The sequence below is a fragment of the Papilio polytes genome, unplaced genomic scaffold, assembly GCF_000836215.1.
Source record: "Papilio polytes unplaced genomic scaffold, Ppol_1.0 DF820844.1, whole genome shotgun sequence".
Classification (NCBI taxonomy): Eukaryota; Metazoa; Arthropoda; class Insecta; order Lepidoptera; family Papilionidae; genus Papilio; species Papilio polytes.
This window is the reverse complement of record NW_013528360.1, coordinates 1,124,097-1,136,364: the sequence shown is the minus strand read 5'-3', so window position 1 is coordinate 1,136,364 and position 12,268 is coordinate 1,124,097. Positions and strand designations below refer to the sequence as shown.

The 12,268-nt window shown below is 34.4% G+C and overlaps 1 protein-coding gene across 6 annotated transcripts in view; it reads right to left on the bottom strand.

The window, feature by feature from the left end:
• The window catches only part of LOC106110165 (fibroblast growth factor 3), a 182,001-nt gene that overhangs the window by 124,949 nt on the left and 44,784 nt on the right, over positions 1–12,268 (bottom strand). For all 6 annotated transcript variants that reach the window (XM_013291889.1, XM_013291890.1, XM_013291886.1 and 3 more), the window contains exon 3: positions 5,169–5,707. In XM_013291889.1, coding sequence (XP_013147343.1) covers positions 5,169–5,403 — 235 coding nt within the window. In that variant the 5' untranslated portion in view covers positions 5,404–5,707. The remainder of the gene's footprint in view (positions 1–5,168; positions 5,708–12,268) is intronic.

The window sequence follows — 12,268 nt, the reverse complement described above, 5'->3', positions numbered from 1 at the left end:
CTCACTGATAACGTGGCTTATTGGTGAAAAGATTTTTTAAATCGGCCCATTAGTTGAGTTATTTCAGTACATACAAAAACACGAATCTTTCCTCTATTATATTAGTATAGATAAATATTCCAAGATGTAAATATCAAGATAAGTGACATACAATTTACAAAGCTTAAAAGAGACGTCTTAATCCATACTCGTTTGAACATCCCGGTCAATTTCACAACCGTCTGACAGTTAAACAAACGAAGCTAAGTACACCATTGTTGGTATTTCGCAATCGATTCTTACAGACCGTATCGATAAAATGCAATTAGATCACAAGCCATCAAGCGCTGAGATATCAAACACAATTGATTGAATCGAAATCGATTTAATATCGATTTAAGAGCTAGTTTAGAGATATTTGTAGCTGTATACTATTTACTACTGGACGTCTAGTTAAAAAACCGTTATTCTACAGTACACTTCTATTGTCGAAACTGGTACAAATTGAATTATCTACATGATTTCGTCAGTGAAAATTTACTGTGAGTTATTTTATTTAATAAAATAGACAGTTGACCATAAATACATTTTACAGAAGTTTTTTAATGAAGTTTAGACTTCTTAAAACCTTCTAAAAATCAGAGCGTAGGTAAAAAAGTGTTCACGAAACGGTGGTAGAGCCCGCTTTAACATCTTTGCATGAATGGGTCGGCTTGCCCGGTGTAATGTGGAAGCCATTCCGCGTTTCGGCTGATGAGTGTGGTACCGAAAGCCCTAACTTTAGTTAACTTCCCTTTCCACCCTTTGCCTAATAGGAAAAGATGGAAAGGAAAAGTGGATTTGACGGTGGAGGAGACGCATAGGAAGGGGAAAAGTCCTCTTTATGTGCGTCTCCTCCGTCAATTAAGGGTAGGTAACGCATCTGCAATTGCGGATGTTTATAGGGAGCGGTCGCTTTCCATTTCGGATTCAGGTGGCCGCTTGCTCTTTTGCCACCATATATTATTAAAAAAAATAAACGCCTCACTCAGAGTTATCTCTAATACAGTATTTAAATGTAAGACTACACTTTGGAAGTGATATTATAGTATGATATTTATACTTATACAGTAATTTCGGAAGGTAAATTAAAATTTGCCGACAACTGGTCCACTGTTAACGATGAAATGACTACCGGGAAGTACAAAGAGGTCTGTAATCAGTCTCAAATTACACGCATTTAAAATGCAGAGCGTGAGAAATTTTGGCACAAATATAAGTGGTCAATATCGAACTGTAACTTTAGTACCGGTAATCACTAAAGAGGTGAAGGACCATGTCATAGTCAAATTGATAAATCTGACTTTACTAAAATTACTATTAAAAGAAAAAAAGTAAGTAGCATACGTGTTCTTTCAGAACTCTACCAAATTGGAATCATTAAAAGTTTTTGAGATATTACATTAAAACATTTTGATTATAGTTCAAGGACAAATAAAGTTAGTTATTTTATTTTCATCTCTTTTCTGTTTATCATGAATATTTAAATTATTTTAATAGTTACACAACTTACACGAATAATACGCGGGAGGTCTGTATTTGCTAATCTAAAGAAACCTGTAAGGTGGTCATAAAATTTTTGATTAACACCGCTACTCGCATTTAAATTAAACTGGATGTAAAATTTAAAGTTCCTTGAATTTGTACCACTGTATGATTTTATTCTGTACTCCAAACTTATAGGGTTCCGTACATCTATACTAATATTATAAAGAGGAAAAAAATGTTTTTGTATGTTGAAATAATAAAAACTACTAGGTCAATTTAAAAAATTCTTTCACCATTGAAAAGCTACATTAACAGTGAGCAACATAGGCTACGCTTTTTATTATTTTTTTAATTTCACGCGAGCCACAGCTAGTTGTATATAATTTGTTAATTTCTAAAATATTACAATATTCCCAGCAAACCGCTTACGTGGTTTGTTAGCGTCGCACCTTTTATACAGAATAGCATGCAAAATTACAGTGAAATAAAAGAAAAATATTGTAAAAACCGACTAAATCTTAATGACTGACGATAGACAGAAAAGTTCTCTATCCACCTCTATCAAGAGTTACCGATTTAATCGAGTTTTACAAATTCAAGGTCAACTCAAGAAAAACCCTGGTAATCTCCAGCCAGTATTGGTTGTTATTCTAATAACAAAGACTTATTAAATCTATACTATTATAATAAAGTGTAACACACACTTCTTTGTTGCCTAAGATGTCAGCAATTACAGCATACTTTTGAATAATTTTTAATTTAATAAAAAAGCCTACACTTACGTCATGCTTTAGGCTATGTATTTTCACGGCATTAAACTTAGGGGGTAAATATTTTGGATTAAAACCCTAATGTGGGAAAGAGATCATAAGTTGCTGCCAACAAGGAAGCAAGGTTGTCATAATGATATATCTTTTTGACATTTGTAATTGATAATTTGACAGATGTAAACAAATAAAATAAAATTTTCATAATTTTATGCGGATGAAGTCGCACGGGAACAGTTAGTAAAAAATATTCTAGAGAGGTAAAGGGTTTTGCGTGAAACATTACGGATCCCTAAAACCTACCAGAGTAACATACGTAGTATCTTACTTTAGGAGGCCCATCAAAACCCTGTTTTACAACTTCTTAATTCCGCTTACCGGATAAAGATATCTAAGTGTTTTACTCGTAAATGTCAGATAAAATGGTCAATATTACGATATTAAGGAAACATAACATTACGTTAAGTAAATTTAATAAAAATCTCATAAAAAAATAACGCCATAACGTTTAACCTAGAAATATACTAGGCCTAGTGTTGAAAGTTTAAAAAAACACATAGAAAAAGTGAAATTAATTTATACAAATAAAGGTTACATCGTAATTAAATATTATAATGAAAAGATAGAATAGAAAGAGCAATTAAAAAACAAATCAATTCTCCGGTAATAGGATATCCAATGCTTAGAGGCATTCCACATTGAAACCATTATTAATATCTTAATTCACATCAAAGAATATACTTAATAAATACATCAGAGGCAAAAAGATAATTTCTATGACATGGAATTGGGCAGTGGAATGTTTTATAGACCAACAAACTTATTTGACCCGGTGATCATCAATGAAACTATATTACAATAACCAATTAGCTCCCTGATGTCAAAAATGTGCAACAAAACCTTTCTTAGACAGTAGCTTGTCTTGTTTTTATATGTTATTTTCTAAAGTTAGAAATAAAATTGAATCTCGATTTTTAGCGTAAATATAGAACATACCGCCTTACTTAAGCTTATTTTAAATTCCCCGTAGACAACGTCTCTGATAGATTTTTGACAGGACTAAAAGAGATAACTGCGGTTCCCTCAACGGGCCACATAACCTTGTTGGACTACACGATAGCAATCGAGTAACCACCGCTTGTTAGGCCGGGGGCGAACTATTGACTCATTATCACAATTTGACAGCTAGAACTATCGGCCAACGAAATATGTAATTACTGCATAGATTAAGACTGTTTCGTATTGTTTGTTGTAACATATCATTTAGTTGTCTATTCTGTATCATTCTGTAATAATCTATGTCGTTGTTAAATTCGCGATAGGTTGAACTCACATGTGCATGTAATTTATTTAAAAAAAAAACAATACAGTTTAGCTATCGTTGTAACTATTGTATGTTATTTAAACACTAGCTGTCTCCCGCGACTCCATCCGCGTGGGATGAAATAATAAATATGTAAGTAGCCTATGTGTTCTTCTAGACTATGCTCTACACTACACTTATGTCTATCATCCGAAACCGATCAGCCTTTTAGGCGGCAAACACTAACATCCATCCATTCATCTAAACTTGACATTTATAATATTAGTAAGATGACAAATCAATAGTTTAATAAAAGTTTATTAACTGTTGTTCATTCCTAAATACAGATAAAATAAATTTGACAGAAGTCAAGTTGTTAATCTGTGACGAAATTAACAGAGCATAGATAAAGCGTTTAAACGACGTTCCGACGCTAATCGGAAGAATGTCCCATTTAGATTTCGAAACGTAACGCTTTTCCAATCGGCTGCCGTTAATTTGTGGGAACTATCGCTGGAAAGGCGAAAACAAATCAATAATTTTGACATGAGCCGGAGCATTTTTAATAAAAATAGCTACGGATTTAGACAATCCTATTTTTTACAAATTTTATAAATGCGAAAGTTTAGATGGATGGATGAATGTGTGTTAGAGTTTCTAACCTGAACGGACTGAACGGATGAAACGGAACGGAATGAACGGATATCGATGAAATTTGGCATAGAGGTAGAGGATAGTCTGGAAGTACACATAGGCTACTAACTTTTGTTTTTTTTTTAACTCCACGCGGACGGAGTCGCGGGGAAAAGCTTGTATTATATAGAGGAGAGATTTTTAATTTTTGTATGTATTAAAATAACTCAAAACTACTGGACCAATTTAAAAAATTCATTCACCGTTAAAAAGCTACGTTATCAGTGAAAAACATAGGCTAAATATTTAATTTAAAGCAAGCAAAGTCGAGAACTCGTAACCTACAAAATAAAAAATAATAATGTTAGGATATGCAAGAACGTAGATATTACTTATCTTAAGTTATTTTTGGAATGAAAACAATAAGTTTAATGGTTAATAATGTTTACACATTTAATAAAACTCTTATTTGTCTGATTAAACTCCCCAAATCTAATGTTTTAATAATATAAATAACACAGACGAATGTCACGTATCAAGGTCCATGTGAGTTCGGACGCTTGCACGAGCTACGTCTAGATGCCGTCTGCCGCAAATAACCGACAATGTTAATAGCTATATACAAAGCGTGTGAAAAAACATTCGCTAATATTCCACGTGTTCATAGATACAGCAAAAAAAATGATATAGAGCTGTCGTGTGACGCATTGCACTAGTTGTTAATGGTTTAGAGCAATTCCTTAGTATAGATTCATGTTGCTTAATAAATACTAACGACTATCTTAGATATTAATTAATTTGAATAAGGCTTGATATTGACCTACAAAAATACTTAAAAATCATTGTTAATTTTAAGAAGTACCAACGGGGCGTAAGTTAGTACATTTTGAACAGATTCTTGAACACTTTTAGTGTGAGTTCAGATGTGACATGTGAAGTGAAGCGTATCAAGTACTTACTGTAAACGCCTTTGTCTTCTGTAGTACCGTTGACGGTGCCATCGGGTAATAGCTGGAGATATCGATTCTTGAGGAACATTTGTATGGTACGCGAGGTGCCGGTGATGTGGCTGAGGTTGGCGGAACGCTGCGCGCGCGGCTCGGCGGGGGCGGGCGCGGGTGCGGGCGCGGCGGCGCAGGACGCCAGGGCGAGCGCCGCCACCAGCAGCCGCAAGGGGCGCGTCCGCGAGCGCATGACGCGCCGCGCCCATGGCAACCGCGCGGGCGCCGTCACTGATCAGCGCCCCGCGAGGCTAGCATGCTCGCCACGCATGCCCGACACGCGCTCAACACGGCACTTACGCAGTCCCTTGCCGCACACCCCTTTCGCACATCATAAGTCTCATAAGAATCACTCAATCACTGCCAGATATCGATCCAAGGCCACGTGAGGCATGTTAGATGTATTGCACCATGCGAGTAAGATTTGCGACAGCCCCGCGTATCTCGGTTTACTTAGCCGCAAACGGACTGAGGTTGCGCCGGCGCCGTCTCACGCTCTGAAACAAACAATTGGTTTCATATTAATAATAGAATATCGATTCGCAAAATGTTTAGATTGGAAACCGATAGGGCAACGAGTAGGTGTCGGTTTGCAATCACGCTCGATAATTGGACACACTGTTGTTACAAAACACATTCGCAATACTGAGGGCGATGAAATAATAGCAAAGGTAACTAAATTATTGTGATAAATATTTATTACGAAACTTCGATAACTTCGATATGATCAAAGTCAAGAAAACGCATAAGTTACTTAGAGACAAAGACGTCAAATAGATAAAAACAACTTAACAACACGACATAAACTTAGTTCTTAACAAAGCTGCGTCTGATAACAAATAGCTCATTCTATTACGTTTATCAACTAATGAAGTAGACATTAGAAGTCGTAGAATCTACTAATATTTCACTGCAGCTCTCTAAACGATAATCATTTGAGACGTGAGAAAATAATTAACCATTAATCAGCTAACCGGAATCTACTTGCATTCTTCATACGACCTGATTGTACCGGAAATTTTCAATTTCTCCAGTGATAGACGAAGTTCTAATACAACCATTGGTGCTAATATTGTGTAATCGTATAACTGAAGTTTGTTAAGAAATCTATATCAGAGATTTCAATGATGTTTTAGATGCCGAAGGCCTAATTTTAGTACCTTTAGTAGTAGAAAAGTGGATTTGATGGTGGAGGATACGCATAGGAATAAAAAATGTCCTCTATATGTGCGTCTTCTCCTCCGTCAATCAAGGGTAGGCAACGCATCTGCATTTGCGGATGTGTATGGGCAGCGGTCGCTTTCCATTTCGGTGGATTCAGGTGGCCGCTTGCTCGTTTGCTACCTTATATTAAAAAAACGCTTATATTAATTTCTTAACGATTACGAAGCTAGGTTTTTTATGTATTTTAAATTCTACGCTGTCTATAAAACAGTATTTCGTCAATTTTAAGCGTTTATTTTATACAAATCCTATTCTATGGTTATTTATTTGTCTTTCAAAACCGTTATTTGTGAGAAACTATTAAAACGGTGTGTTGATAAATTTAAAGACAGTGCTTTCGTGTTTACTTTTCCAAAATGCTTATATCTTTTAAGTAAACAAGAAACGAAGTAGGGTTTGCTTTAGATTCGGGTCACGGTAGACAACTTTATAATTGATTGTGTAAACACACACGCCAGAATGCCATTTTCTGAGAAACATCAAAATATTGAAATCTATAAGGTAACTTTAATAAAAGATATTTTAAAACAAAAGAGATTAGGAAATTCTAAAGAGAGAGAGAGAGAAATTTTTAAGAGAGAGATCAAGTTGTCGACGGTATTTTCAAGTATGACATAGAGTTTTCAAGAGTAGAGTGAATAACAAAACTAACGTAAACATTTCTACCATTGAACCACGACCAAAAATATAAAACACATCTTGAATGAAGTTATTTGACCATATCAGATCTGATTTATTTCTTCTATAACTTATTTTTACCTTAAGTTAGTAGTCTTAGTAACTGAACCATTAGAGCACACCTTTGACTAAACTATCGCACAACTGTTTAGTCGCGCTTTAGTTCCGCACGCTTTACGTGCGCACACTAATCGGTTTTTAGTTGTTTTTTTTATAACATAAGGTGGCAAACGAGCAATCGGCCACCTGAATCCGCCAAAATGGCGAAGCGACCGTTGCCCATAGACATCCGCGATCGCAGATGCGTTGCCTACTCTTATCCGACGGAGGAGGAGATGTACATAAAGAGGACATTTCCCCTTCCTATGCATCTCCTCTACCGTCAAATCTACTTCCCCTTTCCATCCTCTCCTTATAAAGTGGTAAAGGGACTTAAATTAGGCCTCCAAGTTGTGTAGCTAAACAGTTGAATTGACTGCGAAACAACCGACAGTCGCACAATAGTTTAGTCAAAAGTGTGCGCCAGCTCCTAATCCTCAATCATAAAGGCTTTAGCGCTGACATTATCAAAACATCCACAGAATTATACAATGGATGCATCCTAAAATTGGTTTCCTATATTTCTATTACATTTTTATCGTATTCTACTTGATCTTTGGTCCTGACCATCTTAATTCGTAAGGTGAATGGAGGACATGGTTTGTTACTGGATAAACATGAAGCATTTGATTTACTTATCTACCAAACAGCGTGACCCCTGCTCGTACAAATTGATATGTCATTTAGATCTGTACAATTTTGTATAGAATTTTATAATGGTGGTATTAAACTGGTTGGATTTAATAGCTACGCTGGTTTCACACAAGGGACGAATATTGTAGAGCAGTATGAAAGTGTAGTAAGACATTACAGATATTACTAATTAACGTTTAGATCAGGGATGGGTCTTTACCTATACATGCGCCATTTTAAAAAAAATTAGTCATGTATCTTAAGATAATGTCACTAGCTCAGAGAAAAGTCCCGAAATAAATTTACATTTGAATCGCGATATTAAGTAAGTTTTTAAGCAATAGCAGTACTGCAATGTCTACTGCTCTGCGTCCGTATTCTACCCTCGTGTGAAACCAGCATGAGGCCGTCGGGTTCAAAGGGCAGGGATCATAAGTCTTACGTTTACTCCAAACTTAAAATATGTACGTGTGTTTTAGAAAAAATTAGCTGGAATGCTGTAATGTATTATTATTACTTGATGGAACTGTATGTTTGTTATGGTTTTTGAATTGTATTGTTAGTTCTTTTACCGGCAATAAATTTATGTAATTTTCCATTGGTGGTCAAATTAATACTTCAATTTATCTCTCTTTCTCCCACCTTTCTCTCTTCAATTTCTATCTTAATTCCTCCTCTGTTTCTTTCTTTCTTCCTTGTATTACTTTCTCAGTCCCTCCTTCCTTTCCCCCTTCTCTTCCTTTTTAATGTTCGTTAATCGAGTTTATGTTTATAACCATAGAGTCATCTACGTTGATTTTATAACGTTTATCTACTGATATGATTTATAAATCTAGTTTGTATAGATATTTTGTTTAAGTAACGCATGATTTTATGGCACATTTACACAGATGTAAATCTATTGTGTGGGCGTAACATGCTGATTTTGAAGGTTAAAAAACGATGATTCGTTGATAAGTCGCATAATGTGACGCCTTCATGTGTTAAATTTTACTATTCTTACTTATATTATAAATGCGAAAGTTTAGATGGATGGATGGATGGATGTTTGTTAGTGTTTGTAGCCTAAACGGCTGAACGGATCTCCATGAAATTTTGCACAGGTTTATAGCATAGTCTGGAAGAACACATAGGCTACTTTTTATCCCGGGAATAGTTACGGTTCCCGTGGGATTCATTAATTTAGTTTTTTAATGTTCACTCGATCATTCTGCAACGGTTCAACATATCTTATTGAAATTTGGCACAGATATAAAACAAAGTCTGGAGTACACATGAGATAAGCTTCTTCCCAGAGAAATGTCCGGTTCCCGAGGGATACGTAGCTTTTTGTAATTTATATAGTTCGTATGTTTTCTAATACCACGCGGACGAAGTCGCGGGCAACAGCTGGTGTTTCTATATGTCTTCTAAAATAACTGAATTGTGTCACCTTATATTGAGATTTCTTTGAAATAATAATATAATTGAGAGTAAATAAAACTTTCTGATGAATATTGAACCATTTAAATATAAAACAGAACCTAACTGATAAGGCAAAGAACTTCAAATTCGATTAAAAATTTGACATCTGTCAATTTGTAAGCGGCGCTTACGAGTTAAAGATTCGTTTTACAATTCGCCCCTTAGAAACTTTGTATAAAACTCTAAGATAACTAGACGAGTCAATCAAGTAAATTCCGTACAGTTATAAATAAATCAAACAAGATTGAAACTAAATGAAATACGGTAGTTCTGTAATGTTTATGAATGTGGCAACACCGTTACAACATAAAAGAAACAATTTTTGGTTTCGCGGCCAGTGTTAAGACCAAATAAAGCCGAAATCAAACATTACTAAATGCTATAGGATAATGAACCTTATTACTCTGGAATAAAATACATGAAGATATTCTCTTAAATAAACTGTTAACAGATAGGAAACTTGAGCGTAGCTGTGAAGCGACTACTATATCAATAAAACAGAATGTACTTTAACGAAGTTTGGTTTGTTTTTTATTTTATTTTTTTAAAGCTTTCAAGGAGGTTAACAAATTCGGTAGTTTTAAAACATTATAATTAAAATAAAACATCTAAGGGAACTTATTAGTTGATCTGCTTTTAATCTTGTAAGAATTTGTCCGTGTGTTTGTAACTAATTTTTGGACTAATTTAAAAAATGTTATAAAGCTAAAAAAAACTATTTTATCCGCAAGTAACTTATATGATCAATTTTATTTATCTATAAGATAAATAAAATGTAGATAGATACCATAATATTTAGACTCAAAATAGTGACATTTATTTTACTTAAAAAAAAAAAACAAACTTTAAAATGATACCCTTTGAACATAAAAAAGTAAGACCCATAAGGCGGAATACTTAAACGATTCTAAAACACTTCGTAAGCGCTGTACAATCTTGTAAACATCTAAATAATGCAATACGTTTAACCGTGTCTATCATTATTTAAATGTCGTCTCACTATTCGGCCGTTATTGAGTTCTCAGCCGTCAGATTTCGTAACCCAACGTAGGATTATAAGTCGAGTATTGGTCGCACGGATATTGTGCCTTTTTAGGCCACTGTCAGACTATCTTTAACTGCGAGTAATCGATTAAGCCACCGTAAGTGTGTGAAGTGCTGTTATCGATTTCTTTTATAGCGCCCGAACGTACAGTCAGCAACTGAGAAGTATGAACTAATAAGAATTTATTAAGACACTAGCTTTCGTCCGCCTCTACGCCCGCGTGAAATTTAAAAAAGTAAATAGCCTATGTGTTCTTCCAGACTACCCTCTACATTTATACCATCAAGATCCTGACTTTATGAATATTATTTAGACTAAAAAAACTATTTATTAATGTTGTTAAAAAAAAACAGTTTCGTCCTGTAAATGAAAATGCTCCGTGTAATAATAATTAACTACTAAGTTAAAGTCAAAGAACTATCGATAAAAAAAATGTAAATCGGAATAAAAAAAAAGTAAAAAAAAAACTGCCGATCGTACTTTTATAGTACATCAAAACTTCAATTAAGAACATAATGAAGGCAAAGTGTTAAAGAAGCGTCTTGTATTTCAAAACGTAGCGGCTTTCGTGGAAGCGACGGCTCGTTAATTTGTATTTGATAATGCGAACAATTCTGACACCTGCTGATGGGTACAGTCAACGTCGCTTGCAGTGTATTAACTTGTGTTTCGATTACAGTGATACTTTTATTAACACTTATCGCTGCTGTTTCGTCATAGATAATGAATGTAACAGCAGTCAAAACTCAGTGTTAAAAGCAATGATATTGAACGTGACATCACGAAACAATGAGGTTAAGGTTAAAAAATATTGTACCAATATTTTACAATATGTCATTTTAACAGTACAAAGCGATACAGATTATTTGTAATATAAAAAAAATCATTAGCACTCTAAATTTTTTATTTACAAGAGGCGTCCAATCTTCTTGCCAGATGCGAAGCATTCTGTAACTAGAACACCGCGAACGACGGTGACTGTACACATCAATAAAGACGCTAATTATTATGTTATTACGTACTTGTTTAGAAATACCGCTTAGCTTCTTAGCCAATGAAACTTTACGAACATGTTAATGGTATAATAAAAGTATAAAATTGCAAAGGTGCGTATCATGGATAATATTAAGATTGTATGGATGACGATCTTGGCGAGGTTGCACAATTAGTAAAAAGCCAGCCAGGTCGACTACTACTGGAAGTGAGTACAAAAGGGAGAAAGCTAATTGTAATTACATATAGCTGTGAATGCTAAATCTTCGATCAATGCGATATCTTTTTTTAAAGTCCCTTTTTCGACTATATTTCCGAAAATGTTTGTAATTGAAATGTTATATTTAGATTCTGAATAGTTGGTGTCATTACGACCATATACTGAAACATTTAAGTATAGCGTTTTAAATAAGGCTTCAGGTGTCTTCTATCAGGTAGTAAGCAGCGCTTACGAAGCGAAGTATTCGTTTCGTATTCGATTTTTTATTCGATTTCGTATTCGATTCGTTTCAGTATTGAGCCATTAGATTTTAATCGTATGTTAGAAAACACAAACATGTAGAAACATGTAAATTCAGTTAGTTGACAACAACAGATCTGTCAATTAACATTCAAAATTTAAGTGACAAGATTTACAACTCAATATTTTTACATTTATCCTCTTCGATTTGTTCTTTGGAAAAAACAATTCTAAAAAAGATAAACAACCACAGATAATAAACAATAAACACGTCTTTATTACAGATATCGTCTGTTCCATTCAATTATGGAGGTAAAGGTCAATTGAATATTTTTATTTTTATTTTTATTTTCTTTCTCTTTAATTATAATGCGTTTGAAATAAGAATGTTGTGACGTCACAATATGACGTCACATCTGATACAACACGTGAAATAAATTTCCTACATATATATGTTTAAAA